The following is a 27,266-nucleotide window of genomic DNA, read 5'->3' on the forward strand; positions in this document are numbered from 1 at the left end:
CTGGATGTGCAAAACTGATAGAGACATACCCCAAGCGACTTGCAGCTGTAATTGCAGCAAAAGGTGGCGCTACAAAGTATTAATGCAAGGGGCCGAATAATATTGCACGCCCCACTTTTCAGGTTTTTATTTGTTTAAAAAAGTTTAAAATATCCAATAAATTTCGTTCCACTTCACGATTGTGTCCCACTTGTTGTTGATTCTTGACAAAAAAATTAAAATTTTATATCTTTATGTTTTAAGCCTGAAATGTGGCGAAAGGTTGAAAAGTTCAAGGGGGGCAAATACTTTCACAAGGCACTGTATACCCCCTACAGAAACCAGATCAAATACGAGTCATGTTCGATTCTAGTGCAGAGTGTGATGGCATATCCCTAAAACAAGTGCGTCTTAGCGGACCTGATCTCAACAACTGTCTGTTAGGAGTCCTGTTGACATTAAGGAAAGAACCCATAGCCCCGACTGCAGACGTAGAGATTGTCTTCACTATCTGTGGTGGAGGCCAATGACACAACAACGAGCATCAGTGATTGCAGAATGAAAGTTCATGTCTTTGGTAACAACCCGTCACCCACTGCAGTCATTTACTGCATGAGAGAACAAGAACAAGAACATGGCACTGATTCTAGACGGTTTGTTGAGACAGTTTGCTGTCGATGATGGACTCACATCAGTCGCTGCACCAGAAAAGGCAGTCGATCCTTCAACAAGAACCAAAGACATGTCAGCTGAATCTAATCTCAGCTCATCGCGTAGAAAAACATCTGTTCATTTTATGCTAAAAGCTGTCAAAAGCTGTGGTTAAAAGTCATCAGAGTGAAACATCTCCCCATAAAGGATGGTTTAGGCTCCAGCAGAGTGGGTGCTCCTCTCTCTATAGACAATCTCTGGGTGTTTTTTCTCTCAGTGAAAACAAGCTAGCAGTGCCCCATAAGAAAAGGCCTGGAGAACCTCAGGAATACGCTGTGTGGCTCTGAAATGTGTGAGCCTGAGGAAACGTTCATCTCTGTGAGTATTATGAGTACAGAGCACTTCTGTAGAGGCCACAAATGTTTGAATTATTACTTTAAATGAGTTCTGCAAATTCAGTGGTGTTTCCATTAGCAGTTACTGATGTGTATTAGCTAGCTGTTTGTGTTAGCATAGCACATGTACCATACAGGTAGTAACTGCATTAATGAGTAGAGCTGAGGCTCAGATGGCAGGAGCTTCAGTCACTGAAACCGAGCAGCTGGATTCAGATCTGATGGAAAGATTTCAGTAAACAGTGATGGAAATGATGTTTAACAGCTACCATCTGATGATTTTGACTTTACGTGGTAATTTTGTGTCTTTTTGTGGTGATTTTCTCAATTTCTGTAGTAATTTTGGGTATTTTTGTCTATTTTTGTAGCAATATTGTGTCATTTTGTGGTAATTTTGAGTTTTTGTGGAAATTTTTCATCTTTCTGTGGTGATTTTGTGCCTTTAAGCTGTAAGTTTGTTTTGTCTTGATGGTAGTTTTGCTTCTTTTTGTGATCCTTTTTTTTCTTATGATTTTGTGTCATTTTGTTCTGATTTTGCTTATTTTGTGTCTTTTTGTGGTAATTTTGGGTCTTTCCTGGTTATTTAGTGTCTTTTTTAAATATAATTTAGTGTCTTCTGTGGTCATTTTGTGGTGATTCCACATCTTTTTGTAGTGATTTTTTTTGTCTTTTTGCGGTAATCTGGGGTCTTTCCTGGTGATTTAGTGTCTTTTGTTTTAATTTAGTGTCTTCTGTGATGATTTTGTGTTGTCTTGTGGTGGTTCTGCATCTTTTGGGGTAATTTTGTGTCTTTTTGTAATGATTTTCTGAATTTCTGTAGTAATTTTGTGTCTTGTTGTGGTGCTTTTGTCTATTTTTGAAGTAATTTTGTGTCTTTTTGTGTTGATCTTCAGCCTTTGTGGAAATTTTGCATCTCTCTGTGATGATTTTGTCTATTTTTGCAGTAATTGTGTGTGTTTTTGTGGTAACTTTGTGTCTCTTTATGGTAATTTAGTGTCTTTTTGTGGTAATTTTGTCTCTTTGTAGTAATTTTGTGTCTTTTGTGGTAATTTTGTTTCTTTTTGCATTAATTTTGTTTCTCTGTTTAACTCTAAACTGTGCTGCTGCCATCAGGACCCAAAGAAAAGCAGGATTTGGTAAAAGCGTTAAAGACTGGCTGTGTTAAAGTTCTGTGGACTCCATCAGTAATCAGTGACAGAAGTGAGACATTATTAGTGAATCATAAACCAGAAACTGACTGAGAGGTTTGATTTCTCTGCACACCTTCACTGTGTTTCCATCAGAACGAGCAGAAAACGGTGAGTTTTCCTCCTACAGCTGCATGAAAACCGTCCTTTAACACCACTGACTATGATCATTTTAACTCCTCATTATTGATAAATGGTGGTTGTGTATTTTTTACAGTAGCAGAATTAACATGTTGATCTGTAAGAGCAGAAAAATCTGAGGTGAAGCTCCAATTCGAAGGTTTTAATGTTGTGGTAGTTTCAGCCTTTTTATGGTGATTTGATCCCTTTTGTGGTCTTTTTACATCTTTTTATGTTGATTTTATCCGTTTTGTGGTAATTTTACATCTTTTTATGTTGATTTTATTCATTTTGTAGTCTTTTTACATCTTTTGATTGTGGTTTTATCCATTTTTGTTGTCATTTTGGATCTGTTTATGGTGATTTTATCCGTTTTGTGGTCTTTTTAAAAATTTTTATGGTGATTTTATCGATTTTTGTGGCAATTTTGGATCTGTTTATGGTGATTCTGTCCGTTTTTGTAGTCATGTTACATCTGTTTATGGTGATTTTTATCTGTTTTTGTGATAATTTTTGATCTTTTCATGGTGATTTTACACCATTGTTGTGGTGACTTTGTCTCTTCTAGTGACTTAAAGTCTGTCTGCTGATTCTTTTTGCTCTTCTTCTAAAGATTTTTTTTGTGGGGATTCTGTGTCTTCGTGATGATTTTATCTCTTGTGGCAGTTTTAAATCGATGTGGTTATTTTTAGTCTTTTTGTGATGATTTTCCATTTTTTATGGGATTTTGGCCCTTTTTATCATAGTTTTAGGTCTTTTTGTGGTGGTTTACATCATTTTGTGAGGGTTTTGGTTCTTTTAATGTTAATTTTGCATCTTTTTGTGGTGATTTTGTGATACTTTAGGTTTTTTTGTGTTGGTTTTTCCATCTTTAAGAGGTGATTTTGGTTGTTTTTTTGGTAATTTTCTGTCTTTTTGTGGTGATTTTCCATTTTTTTGTGCTGGTTTAGCTCCATTGTGTGTTAAACCCTGACTCTCTCTAGCTTACTGCAGTCCTCTGTGATGATTAACTCGTTTTTTTCTTGGTGTTTCTGAGCTTCTGCTTCTCTTCATTAGTTGATGAAGACAGTGAGTGGTTTTAATTGAACAGAGCAGCTCATCTTTTGTGCTTTTCCTTTAATGACGGTGACAGTGGGAGCTTTGTGTTGTTGATCTGACCTTGGATCAGTTTTTATAGAGGAGCCGGTGTCTCATTAATGTTCCTCTTTTCTACACTTTAATCAGCTTTTTATGTCACCTTCAGTGGGTTTAAACTGGAACACTGCTGAAGTTCTGCTGTTTTGTCGTGGATTATTTCAGTTTAACTCTGATGTCAAACAGTCCTCGTCCTGACAGACACTTAATCTACAGTCAGAGAACGTTTTCAGGTCGTTTATTGTTTTATTAAAGGTTCCTGAGGGGTTAAAGGTGAACTAACACTGTCTGACCATTTCCTGTCTGTCTGACGGTTTCCTGTCTGTCTGACTGTTTCCTTCCTGTCCGCCTGTTTCCTTCCTGTCCGCCTGTTTCCTTCCTGTTCGCCTGTTTCCTTCCTGTTCGCCTGTTTCCTTCCTGTCCGCCTGTTTCCTTCCTGTCTGTTTCCTTCCTGTCTGACTGTTTCCTGTCTGTCTGACTGTTTCCTTCCTGTCTGTCTGTTTCCTTCCTGTTCGCCTGTTTCCTTCCTGTTCTCCTGTTTCCTTCCTGTCTGTTTCCTTCCTGTCTGCCTGTTTCCTTCCTGTCCGCCTGTTTCCTTCCTGCCTGCCTGTTTCCTTCCTGTCTGTCTGTTTCCTTCCTGCCTGCCTGTTTCCTTCCTGTCTGACTGTTTCCTTCCTGTCTGCCTGTTTCCTTCCTGTCCGCCTGTTTCCTTCCTGTCCGCCTGTTTCTTTCCTGTCCGCCTGTTTCCTTCCTGTCCGCCTGTTTCCTTCCTGTCCGATTGTTTCCTTCCTGTCCACCTGTTTCCTTCCTGTCCGACTGTTTCCTTCCTGTCCACCTGTTTCCTTCCTGTCCGCCTGTTTCCTTCCTGTCTGACTGTTTCCTTCCTTCCTGTCTGTCTGTTTCCTTCCTGTCTGACTGTTTCCTTCCTTCCTGTCTGTTTCCTTCCTGTCCGCCTGTTTCCTTCCTGTCCACCTGTTTCCTTCCTGTCTGTCTGTTTCCTTCCTGTCTGACTGTTTCCTTCCTGTCCGCCTGTTTCCTTCCTGTCTGACTGTTTCCTTCCTGTCTGACTGTTTCCTTCCTTCCTGTCTGTTTCCTTCCTGTCCGCCTGTTTCCTTCCTGTCCACCTGTTTCCTTCCTGTCCGCCTGTTTCCTTCCTGTCTGACTGTTTCCTTCCTGTCCGCCTGTTTCCTTCCTGTCTGACTGTTTCCTTCCTGTCTGACTGTTTCCTTCCTGTCCACCTGTTTCCTTCCTGTCTGTCTGTTTCCTTCCTGTCCACCTGTTTCCTTCCTGTCTGACTGCTTCCTTCCTGTCCGCCTGTTTCCTTCCTGTCCGCCTGTTTCCTTCCTGTCCGCCTGTTTCCTTCCTGTCCGCCTGTTTCCTTCCTTCCTGTCCGCCTGTTTCCTTCCTTCCTGTCTGTTTCCTTCCTGTCCGCCTGTTTCCTTCCTGTCTGACTGTTTCCTTCCTGTCTGTCTGTTTCCTTCCTGTCTGCCTGTTTCCTTCCTGTCCGCCTGTTTCCTTCCTGTCTGACTGTTTCCTTCCTGTCTGTCTGTTTCCTTCCTGTCTGACTGTTTCCTTCCTGTCTGTCTGTTTCCTTCCTGTCTGTCTGTTTCCTTCCTGTCCGCCTGTTTCCTTCCTGTCCGCCTGTTTCCTTCCTGTCTGACTGTTTCCTTCCTTCCTGTCCGCCTGTTTCCTTCCTTCCTGTCTGTTTCCTTCCTGTCCGCCTGTTTCCTTCCTGTCTGACTGTTTCCTTCCTTCCTGCCTGTTTCCTTCCTGTCTGACTGTTTCCTTCCTTCCTGTCTGTTTCCTTCCTGTCTGCCTGTTTCCTGTCTGTCTGTCTGTCTGTCTGCCTGTTTCCTGTCTGCCTGTTTCCTGTCTGACTGTTTCCTGTCTGCCTGTTTCCTGTCTGTCTGTCTGTCTGCCTGTTTCCTGTCTGCCTGTTTCCTGTCTGCCTGTTTCCTGTCTGTCTGTCTGCCTGTATCCGTCCTGATCGTTTCCGTCTCGTCCGTCCTCCACATGGTGTTTACTACAGAAACTGACTGAGGATCAGTTCTGATGCAACGCTGAGACATAATTCTGTTTTTCATGATTATCTCTGTCACACAAACAGGAACATCTGCAGCAGACAAATCAAACTTCTGACTTTATGAGGGACAGACTCTGAGTCCGCCTACACGAGGACGCCGCCGCTGAAACACTCCGATCTACAATATTTACTGAGATTTACTGAAAACACACCAAAATAAAAGAGCTCATAGGAGGAAAGCTGAAATGTCTGTGGACTCTGTAGGTGTTCTAGTGGACCTAAAGTGGTGTTTTACAGGTCCTGACCTGGCTTTTAAACACACTTTAGTTGTTTTCTGTCTTCTAACACCAGCCAGACGTAGTCTGACTCACCGTTCAACATATTTACAGTTTAGATGTGAGGAGATAATGTCACTGAAACTTGACATTTCCACAGTTTTATCTGAGATCCTGCTGGTCTGTGGTGATTTTGTGGCTCTTTGTCGTGATGGTTTTGTTCTTTTGAGGTAGTTTTGGTCATCTTTGTGAGAATTTTGACACTTTGTGGAAATTTTGCATCTTTTTTTAGTGATTTTGCATTTTTTTTGGTGATTTTATGTCTTTTGCAGTGATTTTTAGTCTTTTTCGTAACATTCTGGTGATTTTGCATCTTTTTGTGGTGATTTTGTGTCTTTTTGTGGTGATTTTGCATCTTTTTGTGGTGATTTTGTGTCTTTTTGTGGTGATTTTGCATCTTTTTGTTCTGATTTTGCATCTTTTTGTGGTGATTTTGCATCTTTTTGTTCTGATTTTGCATCTTTTTGTGGTGATTTTGCATCTTTTTGTTCTGATTTTGCATCTTTTTGTGGTGATTTTGCCTCTTTTTCTCGTGGTTTTGTGTCTCTTTGTGTTTGTTTTTTTGGTTTCTTTGTGGTAGTTTCAGCCCTTCATGTGTTGTTGTGATTTTGTGTGTTTTCACACTCTGAGTCCGCCTACATGAGGACCACGCCGCTGAAACACTCCGATCTTTTTGTGGTGGTTTTGTGTGTTTTTGCCGTGATTTTGCATGTTTTTATGACCATTTAGGGCCTTTTTACGGTGGTTTTTGTGTCTTGTTTTGGAGATCTTGTGTCTTTTTCTGGTGATTTTGTCTCTGTTTGTGGTGATTTGTGTCTTTCTGGCAATTTCACATCGTTTTGTGGTAATTTTGACTCTTTTTCTGTAATTTTGTGTCTATTTGTGGTATCTGATGAACCACTCAACACATTCAGATTGAGCAGCTAACGCCTGAGACTTGACATTTCCACAGTTTTATCGGAGATCCTGCTGAGGAGGAGACGTCTGAGGAGTTTTCTACTCAACGGCTTCTCTCAGCGGGTGAGAAAATCACATTGACAGCTGCAGTGCATGATGGGAGAATGTGATCGATGTCTGTGTTTCTCGAAGATGAGCTGAGAACGCAGACAGAGTTACACTTTAGAGTCGTGTTTAAACCCGATTATCTTCTCTCTGAACTCCAAGCTGCAGCTTCTGGGGCTTTCCTGGTTGTTTCTGTGGGATTTTAACTCAATGTTTCACTGTTTCACTCATTTTTCTCTACAATCTACAGTCCTGCAGCTCAATGGAAACACAACTAAAACAGATGACTGCTACTATATGTAGCATTTAAATTTATTTCCATTCCTGCCTCTTCTCTGCTCTGAAACACTGCCTGCAACTCTCTGAATCACTCATTGTTCCACAGCACAGACTTTGTTTGTATTTTACAGAATCTTGTTATTAGAAATTATTTCTTTTTTACATTTTTTAATGAGTCATTTGGGGAAAAACAATTTTTGAAGAAGTGTTGTGATTTTAAGCCGGATTTGGTTAATTTTCCTGAAGTAAGTCACACATGATCTGTTGTTTTGGGCGAAATCACCACAGAGAGGGTTGTAATTTCCACAAAAAGACACACAATCACCAGAAAGAGACACAAAATCACCACAAAAATAGACAAAATCAGTACAAAAACAAACAAATCGTCAAAAAAGGGCATAAAATCATGACATAAACAGACAAAAACACCACAAAAATAGACAAAATCTCCACAGAAAGACATGAAATCATGACATAAATAGACAAAATCAGCATCAAGATATGCAAAATGACCAAAGGAACTCAAAATCGTCACAAAAGGGCTGAAATTACCACTTAAAGACACAAAATTACCCCATAATCAAACAATATCACGACAGAAATAGACATCAGCATAAAGAGATGCAAAATGACCACAGGTACTTAGAATCATTACAGAAAGGGCCAAAGATGCCATAAAGCAGTGGTCCCCAAACTAAGGCCCGCGGACCGGATACGGCCCACCTCCACATTTGGCCCGGCGCCCTGAACGACACCAGAGACGCATGTAGCAGTACTACGTTATGATTTATTGCTCTTGTTATCAATAATTGGGGCACCACCCTAGATCTCTAGGGAAAAAATTAATATTAATAAAAAATTAATATTCATAAAAATTTTGATCAATCTCATATCAAAAAGTCTTGAATCCTCGTTTAAATTGACCACATTCTACACAAAGAAACACAAGACTGTAATTTGGTCTAAAATGAGGTATTTATTAACTATTCTATGAAAATAATGACAAGTGAACTATGTACAAGGTAGATATGGTGTGTGTGTGTGTGCGGAATGTGGGAGTGTGTGTATGGTGTGAGAGAGAAGGAAATATGGTGAGGATTAGCCAGAGCTAACCTGATGAGGTAACCGGTAATTTGGATTAAGAATTCTAATGATTTGTAAAAGAATAAATTGATTAAATTAATTAATTGACCAAGCTGTTAGTACATCACCCATAGAATGGAATCAGAGCAAACTCAGCTGGAGTTATTGAAGTGAACCGTCATGGGGCTGGGACGTGCGAGGCCTTCAGATTATGCACACGGTCTGGACCTGCGGGTTCGGAGCGGTGCGTCGTCGTCGTTGTTGTGGCCACGCCTAGATGTCCTGCCCCAGGTTGATCGGTTCTATGCAAAGACCTGGTCCAACAGGTCTCCGTAGTTCTCAGCTGAGTGCTTAAAAATGATGGTTCTCAGGCTTTAGCCAAGAAAAACGGGTGTTGATGAAAAACGGTCGAAATTAAGAAAAATAAATGCTGGTTCTGAATCGGTTCTTCAGATTAAAACAAATAACGAGCAAAATGTCTCCTTAAGTTACAAAAATGTTAAAAGATAAATAGTTAACAAACTTAGATGGTGAGGGAATTTCGAAAATAGGAAAAACGCGCTTTAGGTAAGAAAATAATGAGAGAGACTTTGGTTGGCCTCTCAGGAAGAGAGGAGAAGAGAGAGGGTCGGTAAGAGAGTAAGAGAGTGCTACGGCTGACTTTATCTGTGGGTCCAGCTAAGGGGAGGACCTGGGCGGAGAGAGAGAACTTTTAGGCGCGAGTCTGGTGGAATTTGGAATCTCTTTGTTCTCACAAAGTAGAGAAGAAAGAGGAGTCCAGAATGGATTAAAATATGATATTAAACGCGCAAAACACGATCTGTCTATCCCACCATATTCAGTTGTGTGAAAGTGAAATGTGTAGATTAATACATATGTTCATATGATGTGAATCATTTCATTCATAACTATATGTTTATGTTTATGACATTAAAAATATGTATCACAGTGAGAATATAACAACAAGTCAGAGATTTGGTAACAGGTAAATACAATGGTCATCATTCAACCTAAACGGAGAGGAAATTCAGAGATTAATAAGGGAATTCAGTCCAAAACCCTGTGGGAGAGATCAATTAACCAGGCATTTCGATATCTAGGCTTCTGTCAAAGATATAAATATCATTTTTGGATATGATGTACAACATAATCTCACTATAACTTTGGTAATCAGGAAAGAACAAAATAAATCTCAGAAATATGAACTTTGAAGTAATTAGTTTCTTCAGTTAAAGAGTGTGTCTCTCTCTGTTCCAGCCTCCTGCCATAAAGTTTTACGACTTGTTATCTGATCTGTGGAATGCAGAGACGTCTCCGGCTGAGGGTCTCCTAAAGCTGAAAAGGGATTTTAGCATGAAAGTTCATTAAACAAACATCCATAGCATATAATTGAAAGTCACTGTCTTTTAAAAAGAAGAAGTTATTCCAGGGGTTTAAATGTTCACAGGAGTTCCATCCTTCTGTGAATGAAAACCTACAGAAATACAAATGTCTCAATCCTCCTATAGAGATGGGTGTTGGTCAGTGCTGGAGAGAGGGACAGCTTATCTGAGTTTTGATCAGTTCAGGAATTCCAGAGCCTTTGCAGTCTTGCTACATATTCCCCCACTTTGGAGCGATGTTCGTTGTATCAGACGAACTTCGGTCCAACATCAAGGTCATCCGTGGTCGTCAGGAACACAGGATCAAACTCAGATGCTGCTCTGATTCAGGGCTGATGTTTATTAGTATCAGGAACAGGAATCCTAAGGGTTAGTGGGTTTGCTTCTGAAACAGCTTTATTGCTGACTAGTAAGGTAAAGTAAAAGAATCAAGATTCTAATAAAGAGTAGATAAGTCCTATGGGCTTAGAGAATAAAAATAAAACAAAGTAAGGTAAATTAAAACAAACCTAAAGCTATATATGTCACTTCTGAAAAATGTAAATCCTTACAGAAGTGTTAGATCATGGTTAAATTGTCATTTAACCGTATGAGAGGTGTAATTGTCAGTAGTAATGAATCCAAGGTGTTCTGTTAGAGTGAGAGGATATATGTATGATTTACCTAAAGCTGGTGTCTTGAAACGTGTCAGACAGAAGAATATTTATCTACTGGGTGAGCAGACAACTTGGAAAACAGACAGTTATGAATTCACGATACTGGCAGTGATAAGAGACGCGAATCTTATGTTAACGAGAATCAAAACAGAGGCTGCAGTCAGTTGTGCACCTGATACGATGGGTTTAACCCCCACTTGTACCTACGGAGTTTAACGAGGGTGCTAATAAAGATATTAAAAGGTGAACTTAACTGAAGACAAGACACCTGTGGTTGAGAGGACCTCAAGTGATTTTTCACTGAGTCTAAAAGGAAGGACAACAGCTCTGTTTATGTTAGTTTTAGTAAACTGTCTTGGTTTGTTGTGATTATATTATTTAATTTGGTAATTTCCTGACAATTTGATTGTATGGTTGTTTAGTTGTTAAAGTTAGGCTTATGATTGTAAAGTTATTTATTTCCTTTTGTCTGCTAATTCTACAGTTGAATTTGTAAACTTAGTAATTTATTTCTTTGCCTGTTAATTTTACAATTGGATTTGTAAATTAAGTTATTTATTTTTCTCTGTTAATTCTACAATTGGCTTGTAAAATTAAGTTATTTAATTTTGTTCTATTCTACACCTGTTGCTTTTCTGTAGGACGTTTAGTTTTTCCTAATTATCTATTTAGTTCTGGTATGAGATCTGACTGATTTATTGCTTCCCATGCAGTCTTTATGAAGTTTTGGTGCGATTTTTATGTATTCATTCAAAGTGGACGGGTTTTTGTCCCTATCGATTTTGTTTTGATAGATTACAGGACAAGTTTTGTCCTTAATCATGTAGTGTTCAGACCGGTGAGGGAGGAGCTTTCGATTGAGCTTACCCCCACTTAGTTTAGTGTTCTCAGGTGGTTGGGCAGAGAGGTAGGACCATGTTTTGTCCCCCACTTGGTGGTTATTTTGCGTGAGGTTTTGGTCACTTACATCAGTCATATAGTGGGAAGCTGTGTGAGCTGTATCAACACAGGCTTCCTCTGGCTGGAAGAGCAGGTGCAGTAGTAGAATCCTTTGTCTACCTGTCATTATTTTAAGGAGTGGAACTTTGGTCACTTCATGTGGAGTTCCTGTGATGGCTATCAGGAGTAGGAATAGTCTGGTTTTAAAATTTCTGTGGTTGGCTTTTCCTATCTGACCTGAAGTCTGGTGAATGGTGTGCAGGCTGGGATTTGCCCATAGTGATTCATGGCCGTGTGTCAACGTCACCCCCCTGTGGTTTTGGGTCACCACGAATGAAGGTGAAGTGAGAGGGCCAAAAGCATGAAAAAGTAGGCCGATGAACACCAGAAACGTGGCGAGGACAGTAGAGAGGAGCCAAAAGTGAGAAGCCGAGGAGAAGTGCAGACAGCGCAGAGTGTAGGTATTAGCACTCACAAGATCTGGAACCGGGCCTTGTGTGTCAGAGCAGAGCGAAGGCAGGGTCATAAGGTCAGAGTCAGCTGCCAGGGAGACCAACACAGGAGAGTGAGCGGCCTGTGGGGCAGCAGAGGGAGGGCGAGTGAGCTCACTGGCTGACAGGGTGGGTGGGTGGGCACAAGATTTTGGGCTGGGCTGACATGTGGAGGCACCTGTCCAAGGAGTGTCCACAGGAACGTTCTGGATGGAAAAGGAAGACCAGGGTCTAGTGGAAGCTGGAGGTCATGCAGTGCTGCCCTGCTGGTGCACTTGATACCTGCAGTTTCAGTGGCATATTCAGACTGGGGACAGAGGTGGGTTGCAGAAGTGGATTCAGCCACTGTGCAAAGGAAGATGTCATATGGGCTCTGTGGAGTCCGTCGGGTGTCGCCTGTGTGCTCTTGTCTGTAACTCTGTGTCACAGTGTCATCAGGAGCTGCGATTGGCAGGGGCTGGCGGACCTGTGCATAGATTACAGAGCATTTAAAGTCAATTATGGGTTCAAAGCGGTTGAGAAGGTCCTTCCCCATAAGGAAAGGAGTGTTGTCCAGAGATGACACATACACTGGATGGATCAGTGTCATATGTCCTATCTGAAGCATCAATTCAGCCATAGTGGACAACGTGACCGTTGTCTGTGCATATGGCTGGATGTTTAAGTCACAGAACTGACAATCAGACTTTCTACCTGTCCTGTGCAGTCTGTGTTGCAGTTCCTGGAAAAGAGGGAGTGACATTATTGTGATGTCGGCTCCAGTGTCCAGAAGTGCGTCCTGATGCAGGACACCTTCAATGTTTATCGGTAGGAGAAATTGTCGGCCTGTTCCTCCTTTTTCAGTGAGGTGGCTCAGGAATGTCATCGGACCAGTGAATGCATTGGTCTCAAAAATTTCATCATCAGAGTCTGGTTGGACTTCTGAGAGCGCACTGAGGAGTTCTCGGTCATCACCCCACTGTTGGGAATCAAGCGTGTCAGTCTCAGGGTCTGAGTCAAAGTCAGGGTCATCAGCTTCCCAGTTTGACATATTTTCTGTGTCATCTGGTTGGCTGGCAGGATTGTCATATTCATGGTTGGGGTCTGAGTGCATTGCATCGACATGAGGTCCCAAGTAGAATTCTTCTCCAGCTGTGGTTGACGGACTGAAGGAATCGGTGGAGGAAGACACAGATGTTACAGAGTCACGCTCTGACTTCTCTCGTGTTTTCTTCCTGACCTCTTGGAGCAGCTGTTTAAGCTCCTTTACTTTTTGGGAAATGTGAGGGATGTCAGACTCACTTGTGCCACTGACGTGGTTCTGTCTGGGTCTGCTTTTCTCATCATTCCTATGCGAGTAGTTGTCACGGGGTGCACCACGACTGTGATGTCTGTCCCAACGGTTCGACCGTCCCCTTCGTGGGTGACCTGGGGGTCGAGTTTGGTTAGGAACAGGTTTCATGCGGTCCTGGCGTCCGCCAGTCCAAGGTGGTTTGACAGGTTTGTGGGCCTGCCTAGGTCCCTGAGGTGAGGACTGTTTCGGTGTTGAGTCAGGCCGCTTAGCTTGTGGTGGATGAGTAATCCGACCATGCGAATTGTGGCCTGAAGTTCTTTCAAGCTCCATCAGTGAGGGAGGGCTGTCAAGACGCAGAATGGTGTTATGTTTTGCTGATCTGGACTGACTCTGTCTCTGTTTAAAGAAGCCTTTTGCAGCCAGCTCACGTAGCTGTCGGCTGTCTAAGGAGCGTGGGCAAGCCGACACTCCAAGGTGGTAGCTAGTAGTAGGATGCAGGTGTTCGACAAAGAGAGATTTGAATTGCAAATCTTCCTCCATTCCCGGTTTGTTTTGGGATCCAAAGTAGGCTAGACGTAGCCTGTGGTAATATTGATGGGGATTCTCTGATCGTCCCTGTTTGACCCGAAGGGCAGGTATCAGGCCAGTGTCTGGCATGAGGTCGCGGTATTCCTCTTTCAGGGCCTGACACAGCTTTTCAAAATCAGTTCTGACATTGAGAGGTTGGCGGTCGATAAAGCTGCTGACATCACGACTGGATGTCATCTTTACCAGACAAATCTTGTCATCTACTGAGGCGAGTGGACGCCTCTTCAAAAAGAAGTTGATGTCAGACACGTAGGTGAGGATGTCATAGTTGGAGTCATTAAAATTTGGTTCAAAACGCTTTATGTGTCTAGCTATGCTGTCTAAATCACGGACTGTGGAACCCTGGGGTAATGGGTTACCTGAGTCCAAGGAAGACCGAGGAAGAGGGGGTGTTACAGCTCCGTCCAGGTGTGCATTGACATCCTGGAGACGGTTGGCCGGCTCCTGTGTGGGCAAACGAGAGGGAGATAAAAACGGTTTTCTCTGAGCTGCTGGAGGAGATGGGGTGTATCTCCCCGGTTCTGTGAGCTCAGCTTCAAGTTCAGCTAGCTCTTTTGGTTCGATCTTTTGAATTTCTAGTGGTTCTGCAGCTCTGACTTCAGCGTCATGCAACTGTCGTTCGAGGTTTGCCACATAGCTGCTGTTGTCTTTGATTTGAGATTTTAAGTCATTGTTTTCAAACATAGCTTTCTTTAGAAGGTGTTTGGTTTCTGTATAGTCCTTCTTGGACTGTTCCAGCTCTGTCTCTACAGTTTGAAGCTGGATTTGTTGGTTAGAAATTGCTTCTTGCAATCGGTCATTTTCTGTCTTTAATTGATATATTTCTTGGTTTGATTCAGCATTTTTGCTTTGAAGTTGAGTGATCTGGGCTTCCGATTCAGCTACACGTGTCTGGGCTTCTACCCTAGCTTGGTGTTCTTGCTCTATCTGGGTTTGAGTAGTTTGGTTCTGCTTTCTTAATAGTTCATTTTCCTGATTGCGGGCTTTTAGAGTTTTTGTTGTCCTCTCTAAGAGTTGAAAAGTGTTTTGAAGTTGTGCTGACATCACAGCAGCCATTTTTCCTAAGATTCTTGACAAAAAATTTTTTTGTTTGTGTGTTTTTGAGATCGCTTCTGTCAGGAGCTCTGTCATTTTGGTTTCAAGGGTAGAAGGACCAACATTTTGGATTTTTCTTACATATCCAGGTAACATCTCTTCAGACAAGCCACTTAAAGCGTCATCTAAGCTCATCAGGGGGTCACTGAGGTCACGCGTCTGGGGCCATGTCTTTTAATGAGAGCAAATGGACAAATGTTACAAACAAATTTACAACGAAACAATTTTAGCACAAGTTGGGCTGGAAAAGTTCTGTTTTTGGAATCGGAACAACCATAACAAGTGAAATTATTCAAATGCAGTTAGATGTTCTCAAAAAGAAGAGTTTAAATCATTTGGTCAACAGCCTGGATTTATATACATTTGTTTTTTTGAAGATTAATTGTTTCAGTGTTCAAGTTTAGAAGCTCAATTACCTTAGGTAAAGGAGAACTAATTCAGCATTGGTTAGTTACAGGCATTCAGTTGTGGAAAACCATTTAACTATGAAAAGGTTTCAAAATAAACATTAAATTGCAAGCTTGATTATGCCCATTAAATGTTTACCTAAAATGTGCTCAACTGATTAGTTGATGCAAAAACAACTCACTTAACTTGGTTCAGAATCTGAACTGAAAATCAAAAAGGGAATTAAAATTCAATAGTGGGTTAAAATCAATTGAATAAGTGCATGAAATGTTTAATAATAGCTCTTAACTACAATAGTTCAGTTTTACATTCAAAAATAAGTCATGCTTTTCGATCAAAATGCGTTTCAATGGCTTACATGTATTAGAAATTGCAGTTTTTCTGCTTTAAGTGTAACACTTCGAAACAGCCACAAGATGGTGCCACTGGGCTTGTTCTTAATTTGGTGGTTGAAGACCGGGCTAATGCTAGTTAGCTCGCTGCTAATGCTAGTTAGCGCGGCGGCTAATTGTGCCTTATCTAATAAAATGAGGTCGCTGTGGATCTTAGCAAACAGCAAACGAAGGTTATATTTAACCAAGCAATGAATGTGTGTTGGGCACGAGACAAATGCTAAATTACCTCAAGCTGCCGAAGCAGAGTTAGCAAGTTCGGTTAGCTACTCCGAACGCTAACTGGGAGGCTTTTGAACAAACTATGCGTTCCGGACGTTTCATCGGTAAGGCATAGCACTATTCATGAATTTCAGGCCTTATTTTTAATTGTTTTAGTCGACAAATAAACGGTATCAAGATGGATAAAAACTTTTCGAAACAACAACTCAAAGAGCTCAGGCTAGTTTAGTTAGCAACACAGGGACTGACTGCAGCTTCAGCTGACGTCACGGATCAACAGCGCTCACGGCAAACAGATTAATAAAACACAAGTGCGTCCACTAATGTTATCAATCCGACGTGATATAAAAACAAAACAGCGTTTCAAGCAGTAAATTACTTACACAATTTGATTAAAGGAAGACATATGCTCACACAGCAGATAAAGAACCAGTGTATGTGAATGAATGGCAGAGGGAGGCTTCAGCTCCCGGTGATTGAATAATAGTGTTTCTTTGTGCAAAAAAGGTTTTTAATCGGCCTCACACGGGGCACCAATATATGTAGCAGTACTACGTTATGATTTATTGCTCTCGTTATCAATAATTGGGGCACCACCCTAGATCTCTAGGGAAAAATTAATATTAATAAAAAATTAATATTCATAAAAATTTTGATCAATCTCATATCAAAAAGTCTTGAATCCTCGTTTAAATTGACCACATTCTACACAAAGAAACACAAGACTGTAATTTGGTCTAAAATGAGGTATTTATTAACTATTCTATGAAAATAATGACAAGTGAACTATGTACAAGGTAGATATGGTGTGTGTGTGTGTGCGGAATGTGGGAGTGTGTGTATGGTGTGAGAGAGAAGGAAATATGGTGAGGATTAGCCAGAGCTAACCTGATGAGGTAACCGGTAATTTGGATTAAGAATTCTAATGATTTGTAAAAGAATAAATTGATTAAATTAATTAATTGACCAAGCTGTTAGTACATCACCCATAGAATGGAATCAGAGCAAACTCAGCTGGAGTTATTGAAGTGAACCGTCATGGGGCTGGGACGTGCGAGGCCTTCAGATTATGCACACGGTCTGGACCTGCGGGTTCGGAGCGGTGCGTCGTCGTCGTTGTTGTGGCCACGCCTAGATGTCCTGCCCCAGGTTGATCGGTTCTATGCAAAGACCTGGTCCAACAGGTCTCCGTAGTTCTCAGCTGAGTGCTTAAAAATGATGGTTCTCAGGCTTTAGCCAAGAAAAACGGGTGTTGATGAAAAACGGTCGAAATTAAGAAAAATAAATGCTGGTTCTGAATCGGTTCTTCAGATTAAAACAAATAACGAGCAAAATGTCTCCTTAAGTTACAAAATGTTAAAAGATAAATAGTTAACAAACTTAGATGGTGAGGGAATTTCGAAAATAGGAAAAACGCGCTTTAGGTAAGAAAATAATGAGAGAGACTTTGGTTGGCCTCTCAGGAAGAGAGGAGAAGAGAGAGGGTCGGTAAGAGAGTAAGAGAGTGCTACGGCTGACTTTATCTGTGGGTCCAGCTAAGGGGAGGACCTGGGCGGAGAGAGAGAACTTTTAGGCGCGAGTCTGGTGGAATTTGGAATCTCTTTGTTCTCACAAAGTAGAGAAGAAAGAGGAGTCCAGAATGGATTAAAATATGATATTAAACGCGCAAAACACGATCTGTCTATCTCTCCACCATATTCAGTTGTGTGAAAGTGAAATGTGTAGATTAATACATATGTTCATATGATGTGAATCATTTCATTCATAACTATATGTTTATGTTTATGACATTAAAAATATGTATCACAGTGAGAATATAACAACAAGTCAGAGATTTGGTAACAGGTAAATACAATGGTCATCATTCAACCTAAATGGAGAGGAAATTCAGAGATTAATAAGGGAATTCAGTCCAAAACCCTGTGGGAGAGATCAATTAACCAGGCATTTCGATATCTAGGCTTCTGTCAAAGATATAAATATCATTTTTGGATATGATGTACAACATAATCTCACTATAACTTTGGTAATCAGGAAAGAACAAAATAAATCTCAGAAATATGAACTTTGAAGTAATTAGTTTCTTCAGTTAAAGAGTGTGTCTCTCTCTGTTCCAGCCTCCTGCCATAAAGTTTTACGACTTGTTATCTGATCTGTGGAATGCAGAGACGTCTCCGGCTGAGGGTCTCCTAAAGCTGAAAAGGGATTTTAGCATGAAAGTTCATTAAACAAACATCCATAGCATATAATTGAAAGTCACTGTCTTTTAAAAAGAAGAAGTTATTCCAGGGGTTTAAATGTTCACAGGAGTTCCATCCTTCTGTGAATGAAAACCTACAGAAATACAAATGTCTCAATCCTCCTATAGAGATGGGTGTTGGTCAGTGCTGGAGAGAGGGATAGCTTATCTGAGTTTTGATCAGTTCAGGAATTCCAGAGCCTTTGCAGTCTTGCTACACGCATCATGATTTTATTTTTGATTTTTTCAGTCTGGCCACGCGATCAAGACTAACACACGCATAGAACATGACATTCTACTGGAACCTACAAAAGGTTCAGTGTTTCCTCTAGGATTTTATTCTGAAGGCAGCAGGCTCCCTGCTCGCCGCCCCCCCGCACGCACGCGCACGCACGCACGCACGCACACACACACACACACACACACACACAAAGAGTAGAGCACCACAGTTATCTGGAGTTTACCTTAGTACCTGACACGGTGCAGACTGCTGTGAAGGTGGAGACATGCAGCAGTGGAGTATTTGCGACGATATTAAAAAAAAATTAAAGGAGCGGTGCTGGAATTTTAGTAGCAGTGGGCTGCAGCTGCAGAATGAATGTAGCAGAAAGCCTGGGATTAAAAGGAAGGAACACAAGACCTTTGAGACACTGCTCATAGGAGTCATTTAAGTCACAGATTCTGCTCTGACAACTAAGCTGAACTTTTACCTGTTCAGATTGACCACGGCCCAACAGAAAATTAATGTTCCACAGACTTTTTTTCTGTGAAGAACCCAGAGAGGGTAATTTGCTTATTATTTATTTCATAAATAGTGTTATTTATGTCATTAATAGTGTTATTATATATTTCCTGACTTTTTTTTCTGTGAAGATCCTGGAAAGGGTTATTAATATTTGGTTATGTGTGGCTTTCTGGAGAACAATGTTTACGTTTAGGCACCCCTGTGATCGTCACACTTTTTCTGTGACAAACTGACCCCAGCCCCCCACCAGAGAAGGGAAAAGTTATGTGGCCTTCACAGGAAAAAGTTTAGGGACCCCTGCCATAAAGACACACGAAAACACTACAGAAAGATGTAACATGATCACAAGAAGAACCAAAATCACAGCAAATGGAGACAAAATCAGCATAAAGACACATAAAACAGCCAAAAAGGTATGCAAAATTAGCATAAACAAGGACACAGACCTTCACAATGAGAGGAAAACCACCACAGACACACAAAATAACCCCAAAAGACACAAAAACACCACAAAGATATACAGAATTAGTTTTCTGCTGTTTCTCAGATGATGGAGATGTTTTATTTCCATCTTCATCTTCAGGCCATGGAGCAGGACAAGCCGTGGGCGCTGATCTCAGAGGTTGGAGGTGTTTCTCAGATGATGGAGATGTTTTGTGTCCTTCCTCGCCAGGCCATGGAGCAGGACAAGCCGTGGGCGCTGATCTCAGAGGTCGGAGGGGACTGTGGTCTCCTGGAGGATCATCTGGACATCGTGAAGCGTCACTTCCAGGTGCTCTGCTACCAGGACCTCCTGCAGAACCCGGAGCTGCACGGCCCTAAGGTCCAGGCCCTGCTGATGTGGAGGTACTACCCCGAAGCCCGGCCGGCCCTGCTCCGGATGCTGCCCTCCCTGAAGGTGGTGTCCAGCGGAGGAGCCGGCGTCGACCACCTGGACGTCGCCTTCATCAACGGCCTCGGGGCCAAGGTCTCCAACACGCCGGGCGTGGTGTCCCGGGCCACCGCTGATCTGGCCATGGGGCTGCTGCTGGCGTCGGCCCGGAGGATCCTGGAGGGTGAGATGGAGGTTACCCAGAAACCCAAGCAGATCCAGGAGGGTCTTCATGAACCTGGAGATTTACTCAACCTGCTGCTCTGTTCACTGGTTCTGAGCCATGACACGTTTATTTCACTGATCCAGGAAGTCTAAGTCTAAAATGACCCAAAATGATTTTAAACTCATCCAGAGTATCAAATAAATGTTCAAAACGGCTCCAAATTGACTCCAAAAATGTCTACAATAACTTGAAAAATGATCCAGAAGAACATAAAATGATACAAAATGACTCAAAATATTCAGCATAACAAAATAAAATCTAAGCTGACATGAATTGTCCAAACAACGCTTGAAAACTGTCCAGAATGACATTAAACGAGTTCAAAATTACTGAAGAATTCTTCATAAGTCATGGATGTTGGAGTTTTTTGTGGTTTTGGATGATTTCAGGGTCAGTTTTGAGTCTTTGTCATCATCAGCAGAAAGATGGTGTCAGACCTCCAACTCCCTGCTCCTCTCTTCACTGGTTCTGAGTTTGTCAGTCGTAGTTTTGTGTCGCTGTTTGATCATTTTATGGGTCTTTGAGACAGTTTTGTTGCTTTGTGATCATTTTGTGTCTTGATTTTCTCATTTTCTGTCTCGTTTTTGTCATTTTGTGTCTCATTTGCATCATTTTTGTGTCACGTGTGTCATTTTTGTCGTGTTTTGGCCGTTTTATGCGTCTCTGGGACCATTTTGGGTCGTTTTCTGTGTTGTTTTTGTCATTTTAGTGTCTCGTTTGTCGTTTTTTTGGGTCTGTTTTGTTGTAGTTCAAGTCTTATTTTTGTGATTTGATCTCTATGTGTTTTTGGGATGGTTTTGTCTCTTTGTGGTCATTTTGTGTCTCATTTTTCGTGTTTTCTGTAATTTTATGACTCATTTGACTTGTTTTTTGTCTCCTTGTCATTTTGTGCCTCATTTTGGTCGTTCTATGCATCTTTGAGAGCATTTATGTGTCTTTGTATTTAGTTTTTCTGGTTTTCTGTCTCATTTTTGTCATTTTGTGCCTCATTTGCATCATTTTTTTGTCTTGTTTGTGTCACTTCATGTCTTGTTTTGGTGGTTTTATGCATCTTTGGGACCATTTTGTCTCTTTGCGTTGTTGTTTTTTGTACTGTTTTTGTCATGTCTTATTTTTGGTCGCTTTATATATCTTTGGGACAATTGTCTCTCTTCGTGATCATTTTGTGTCTCATTTTTGTTGCTTTGCGTCTTGTTTATGCCATTGTACATCTCTCACAGTTTTGTGTTTCTTTCTGGTTGTTTTATCTCCTCATCCTGCAGATGTTTTTCTGTCTCCATATTTCCAGACTACTACTGTTCTCCTCTGCTCATCATCAGTTCAAAGATGTTTCTCCATCCTGAATGGATCTCCAACTACCATCTCCTCTGTTCTGTTTCTGATCCATGCTGACTTTATTTATTCATCCTGTAGCTTTGGCTTTTCTCTCAGTCTCTCTTATTGTCTCCATTTTGTGTCTCGTTTTGGTGATTTTGTTTAATTTTAATCATTTTTGGCATCTTTAGGACCATTTGTGTCTCATTTTTGTTGTCTTTTTGTGTTGTTTTTTGTCTCATATCAGTCATTTTGTGTCTTTATTTTGTCATTTTTTGTGTCTTTTGGACACTTTTGTCCCTTGGTGATCATTTAAAGTCTCATTTTTCTTGTTTTATGACTCATTTTAAGCTTTTTGCTTCTCATTTTGTCGTTTTGTGTCTCATTTTGTGTCTCTTTATGGTCATGTTGTCTCCTCATACTACAGATGTTGCACTGTTTCCATGTTTACAGTCTCTACAGACGGTTTGTGTTTTTGGTCACTCTGTGCCTCATTTTTGTTGTTTTAAGTAACTTTGGCACAGTTTCCTTTTGACATGTGTCTGTTTTTGTGTCTCGTTTTTGTTGTTTTTGTCTTTCTGTCCTCATTTTGTCTCCTCTTACTGTAGATATGTTTCTATCTCCAGACTTTTCCTCTCCATTCATTCTATTTAAATGCTTTAGTTGCACACAGCTTCTCCTTCCAGAGCCTCTCCAGCCTACATATTCTATAAATGCTGTGAATAATTGTGTGTAAAACATGCAGATAAAAACCCAACAGGTATTTACGGCGGTTCCCCAGACGGTAATGAGCGCTGGCAGGTGGGAGGCCAGACAGATTATTTCCCTGTTTGTGCCTCCTGGACGTCTGCAGGAAATAAACAAAGAAGTGGAGTCGATGAATAATTGAGAGGTTTTGGTCCCGGCAGGTCATCGGGTCGCCAGAGACCCCGAGACGAGGCGCATCCCTCTGAACCTGCAGGGAGCCGACGTCTCCGGGGCGACGCTGGGCATCGTGGGGATGGGAGACACCGGCTTCAAGATCGCCCAGAGAGGCCACGGCTTCGAGATGGACGTCCTCTACCACAACAGGAACAGGAGGTAGAGACGGAGAGAAGAAGCAGGAAATGTGGTGGAAACAGTGGCAGAAAAATACAATAAAACATGGTGTAAAACAAATAATTAACGTTTAATGAAGTCGACGCTGTTCACAGATTTGACCTGATTTATATTCAGTCATCATGAAAGTTAACACTTTATTCTGTGAGAGTTAGTCATTATCTGTAAACAACAACAACAGTGTCAAATAACAAAATAGCAAATAACAAAACAGTGTCGACAACAACAATAATATTCAAAACAATATCGACAACAATAAAAACAAGAGTAACAATTGCAGTAATAACAAAAACAATATCGACAACAGCAGCAATAATGATGTCAACAGTAACAACAATAAAAACAATACAAACAAATACAACAATAACTACTAGAAAGACAACAATAGCAGCAACAACAACAGTAACAACACCAACAGCAGCAACAATAGTAATAGCAATAACAAAAACAACAATAAAAATAAAAACAGCCACAACTCGAAAAGCACTCAGAAGCCGTGTGTCTACTCGATGGGATTTTCCTGCGCGTCAAAGAGCCGCATATGAAAATCACATGGATGTCAGGCATCACTATCGGGCCGCTACGTGGTCACATGACCCGGCTTTCAGTTTGACAGTCCAGCAGATGAGTCTGATAAACACAGCGGTTTGCCTTTTATTTCCAAAACACTTCAGTGAAAAGTATTTCTGAAAGCATTTGAGGCGAGAAATAATCTGCAGCAGCTGAATCTGTCCTGGTTTTAGTTCACCACGGCTGGTTTAGACGTTTGAGGACAGTTTCAGTTTGCATAAAGTAGAATCCAGTCTACTTTATGCAAATGAGCTGCAGGTAAACACACCACAACCGGACCAGAACGCCACATGCGGGGCGTTTCCATCTGCCATCGGGTTTGTTTACCTGGAGAGGACTGCAGCTCATTACATAAAGTAGACTGGACTTCTACTTTGTGCAAATTGGATGCGGTGTGTGGAGATTCTGTAAAATAATAAGAAAATCTGTAAAATTACAGTTCAGGAATGATTTCCCATTTTTCAATCCTTAATAAAATCAAAACAAAGCAAATGTAAAATGTCTGTAAAATAATTCAGTTTTTGCCAAGTTCAATACAAGAAACAGGAATAATCCGTACAATAACAGTAAATAAAAAACTCATTATTCTAATGATTTCCAGTGTGTGGCTCCACAAACAGTGACTGAAGTCTCTGACAGACATCAGGACTGACTGCTGTGTTAAATGTGCTTTCATGTCTTCTCCTCCTGCAGGAGTTTGGAGGACGAGCAGGCGGTCGGAGCGACGTTCTGCCAGAAGCTGGACGAGCTGCTGACGAGGTCGGACTTTGTGGTTTTGGCGGTGAGGTTGACCTCGGAGACGGCCGGACTGATCGGAACCAGAGAGCTGGAGCTGATGAAGCCGACGGCGACGCTGGTCAACATCAGCAGAGGTGGGAATGGATGTCCAGATGTTCATCAGAATAATATGATGTGATAACATCTGTCATCTCTTCAGGCCAGGTGGTGGATCAGGACGCTCTGGTCCAAGCTCTGCGGTCAGGAACCATCAGGGCTGCAGCTCTGGACGTGACTCATCCTGAACCTTTACCCAGGTCTGGAAAACACTCTGTTAGTCAATCACACGTTCAGATGACTCAAAAAAACATCGAAACAGACTCAAATAGCACAAAAATAAGCTGAAAACCCTCCAGAATTACTTTAAACAAGTTCAAAATTAATGAACAAGTCTTCATAAGTCAAAGGCAGTTAGATTTTTTTGTCATTTCAGAACATTTTTGGTCCAGTTTGAGTCTCTATTCATCTGTAGAACGATGTGTCTCCATGCTGAATGGATTTCCAACAACTAGTTCCTCTGGTCTCTGTTTCTGAGCCATGCTGACTTTATTTATTCATCCAGGAGGTGGAATTTTACTCTCATTTTACTCTGAAATTTGTTTATTCAAAATCACTTAAAGCATGTCTAAAGGTCCAAAAACGTCCAAACTGAATCCAGAACTGTCCAGAATAACACAAAAAATGGCCACAAATGACTGTAGACTCATTCAGAATGACACCAAAATGGTTCCAAATGATCATTTTGGTGTCACTGAGCATAAAGAGTCATTTTTTTCATGTCTTTTTTGTCCTTTTTTTATTTTGGAGAAGTTGAAGTCCAGTTTTGAGTCTCAGCTGTAGAAAGATGTTTGTCCATCAACGTGCTCCTCTCTTCACTGTGTTGTGTCTCGTTTGTGTCGTTTTGTGTCTTGATTTGGTCATTCTACATGTTGTTGGGTCACTTTTGTCAATTTGTGGTCACTTATTTCTCATTTGTCTTGTTTTGTGTCGTGTTGTGCTTCAGTTTTACTCTGTTTAAAAATGGCCAAATTCTTTTGAAAATTTAGACTTGACATCTGAAACTTGTCTAAAATAACTTGAAAAAATCACCCAAAATGACATAAAATCGTCCAGAATGACTCAGATTTGTCCAGTCAACAACAAAACAGTCTAAACTGACATGAAATGTACAAAAAATACTTGAAAACTGTCCAGAATTACATTAAATGCATTCAGAATCAGTGCAAATTTGTTCAAAAGTCATGGAGAATTTGAGCTTTTTTAACAATTTTTAGTCCAGTTTCGTACAAAAAAAAAACAGTCCAGAATGACGTAAAATGTTAGCCTAGCCGCGCTAGACCCAGCTCTTAAGACACAAGGGTCTAGGAACGCTCGACAGGGAGGGAGGCGGGCTAAAAGGTTGTCTTTCAAATCACTCTGCAGCAATTGGGTAGGTATACAACCAATCAACGCAACGAATAGGCTGACGTAGTTCCAAGAGCACCGGCGGATTGTGGCTAAGTCCCGTTAGCTTCCCAACCAGCGGAGCCAACTGGTATATTAAGGATTTGCCATATCCCGTCGGCATAAGTCCAAATATGTCTTTCTTCTCAATGAAACACTTCAGTGCCGTCCTTTGTTTATCTTTCAAGTTGAATTTTAGCTTCAAATCTTTAAGGGCTGTGGCCAAAGCCGAGTGGAAAGATAACTGTTTATTGTGCGCCGGTTGTTTCTGTCAGAATCGTCGCCTCTGTCGTCACTTAGTTACGCCCGCCTTCTGACTCTACACTTCATGGTGATTGGTCCGGCCAGTTTTAGGAGAATCCAGCCTGGAGCCTTATGGAGGGTAACTAGACCCACCCTGGCAGAGAATTAAATTCGTTGCCGTGGGTTGTCTAGCGCGGTTAGGCTAGTAAAACGTGTCAAGAGTAATAAAAATGTCCAAATTGACTCAAGTTGGCTAAAATAACTTGGAAACTGACTAGAATTACTTTAAACAAGCTCAAAATAACAATTTCTGAGTCATAGACAATGAGTTTTTTGTTGTTTTGGACGTTTTTTTAGTCCAATTTTGAACTTTTACTGAGATCTGTGTTCTTTTTTTGAGATCATTGAAATCAGAATCCTGTTAAACTGAGGCTCTTTGTGTCTCGTTTTGGTCGTTTTATGCATCTTTGGGACCATTTTGTCTCTTTGTGTTTACTTTCTGTCTCCCTTTAGTTCTTTTATGTGTCCTTTTGGTGATTTTGTGTCTGGATTTGGTCGTTTCATGTGTCTTTGGGACATTTTGTCTCATTCTTGTCATTTTGTATCTCATTTTTCTTGTTCTACATTCTTTGGTATACTATTGTCCTCTGGTGTCCATTTATTCTCTTTGTTTTTGTCGTTTTGTGTCTCGTTTGTGTTGTTTTATGGCTTGTATTTGTCACTTGATGTCTCATTTTGGTCATTTTATGTATCGTTTTTGTCATTTTGTGTCTTGATTTGTTCACTTTACATGTGCTTGGGGCATTTTTTTTTTGCCTTTGTGGTCATTTTGTGTCTAATTTTTCTTATTTTCTGTCTCATTTTTGTCATTTTGTTGCTCACCCCTTCAAAATGATTTTGATTCTTGTCCAAAGTGTCAAAAAAATACAAAAAATGTCTCAAAATCTGCCTGAAATCACTTTAAAAAGTGTTAGACGTAACATAAAACCATCCAAACTGACGTAAATTATCCAACAATAACACAGAATTACTTCAAACTATTTGAAAATGACTGAAAACTTGTCATGGACCCTTAATTTTTTTGTCATTTTGGGTATTTTTTTTTAGTCCAGTTTTGAGCCTTAACTGAATGTTGAGCTCATCATTGAGATAATTGAGATCAGAATCATATTAAACTGAGGTTGTTGGTTCTTCGTCCTACAGGGATCATCCTCTGTTCGGCCTCCCCAACGTCCTCATCACCCCCCATGTGGGCGCCAACACCTCCAGCACCGCCGGCAGGATGGTGGAGATGATGGTGGAGAGCGCTGTGGCAGCCATCAGAGGCTTACCGGTTCCCTACGAAGTCAAACCCAAGTGATCAACGCTGAAATCACCTGAATGCCTCGTGGGCAGGTCTTAGATAGGATATGAACACAAGTTAGAATGCTTTTGAAGAGTTTGATCAGGCCTCTGACTGCAGATTATTACTAAAATCTTGTAGAATTAAACAGTAAAAAGAATGATTTCATGATTTTACACACACTGACTGTGAAACCTGTGATTAAAACCTCAGTTTCTGGCAGTGAACTTGGTGGTATTTAGTCTAAAACCTCTTTAATCCAGACAAAATGTGGTTCCAGCATCAGTGTGGAGCGTTATTCTACTGATTTATTCAGCTGTGCAGTGAAAGATGGACTATTGATCGTTGTCTTACTGCTCTGGAAGGAGAAATATGTGCAATGTTTCATATAAAACGCCATAAATATGGATTTATACAGGCTTCAAACAGTCATGTACATTAATGTAAAACCATGCTGACTGCTGTAACATGCATGTGGAAATATATTATGTTTTAAGGGTAGAAGAAGTCTGCTGTCATTTTAATATAAAATCTACAAGACAAATGATATTCCAACAACTTGCTCCTCTGTTCACTGTTTAGGGTTAGGGTCATGTGCTCATGGATAATTGGAGTGTTTTTGTGTCATGGACAATTTTTAGTCGAGTTTTGTTCAAATAACTGTCAGGAATGACTCAAAATTTGACCAAAGTAACAAAAAATGTCCAAAACTGACTCAAGTTGTCCAAAATAACTCGAACACACATTGAGTTTTTAGTTGTTTT

The 27,266-nt window shown here is 40.9% G+C and overlaps 1 protein-coding gene across 7 annotated transcripts; it reads left to right on the forward strand.

Moving 5' to 3' along the window:
* Nucleotides 1-552: 552 nt before the first annotated feature.
* Nucleotides 553-27,051, forward strand: LOC110966575 (probable 2-ketogluconate reductase). Of its 7 annotated transcripts, none has more exons than XM_051959220.1 (7): nucleotides 768-1,008; nucleotides 6,777-6,844; nucleotides 19,202-19,673; nucleotides 21,938-22,109; nucleotides 23,391-23,569; nucleotides 23,635-23,731; nucleotides 26,364-27,051. In XM_051959220.1, exons 3-7 carry the CDS (start codon nucleotides 19,205-19,207, stop codon nucleotides 26,518-26,520), a joined length of 1,074 nt encoding a protein of 357 aa, XP_051815180.1. In that variant the 5' UTR covers nucleotides 768-1,008; nucleotides 6,777-6,844; nucleotides 19,202-19,204; the 3' UTR covers nucleotides 26,521-27,051. The 7 variants fall into 7 exon arrangements, with proteins under 7 accessions (XP_022071674.2, XP_022071671.2, XP_051815180.1 ...); XM_051959221.1 differs by lacking the exon at nucleotides 6,777-6,844 and adding an exon at nucleotides 2,309-2,323 and having other exon boundaries at nucleotides 770-1,008; nucleotides 19,292-19,673; XM_051959222.1 differs by having other exon boundaries at nucleotides 775-1,008; nucleotides 19,292-19,673.
* Nucleotides 27,052-27,266: the final 215 nt, after the last annotated feature.

Source organism: Acanthochromis polyacanthus, chromosome 14 (genome assembly GCF_021347895.1).
Source record: "Acanthochromis polyacanthus isolate Apoly-LR-REF ecotype Palm Island chromosome 14, KAUST_Apoly_ChrSc, whole genome shotgun sequence".
In the NCBI taxonomy this organism is placed as follows: Eukaryota; Metazoa; Chordata; class Actinopteri; family Pomacentridae; genus Acanthochromis; species Acanthochromis polyacanthus.

Coding starts and splice junctions, on each gene's coding strand:
- LOC110966575 (XM_022215979.2), top strand. CDS start 979: ATGTGTGAGCCTGAGGAAACGTTCATCTCT. Junction 23,570..23,634: donor GCTGGTCAACATCAGCAGAG/GTGGGAATGGAT, acceptor TCATCTCTTCAG/GCCAGGTGGTGGATCAGGAC. Junction 23,732..26,363: donor CATCCTGAACCTTTACCCAG/GTCTGGAAAACA, acceptor TTCGTCCTACAG/GGATCATCCTCTGTTCGGCC.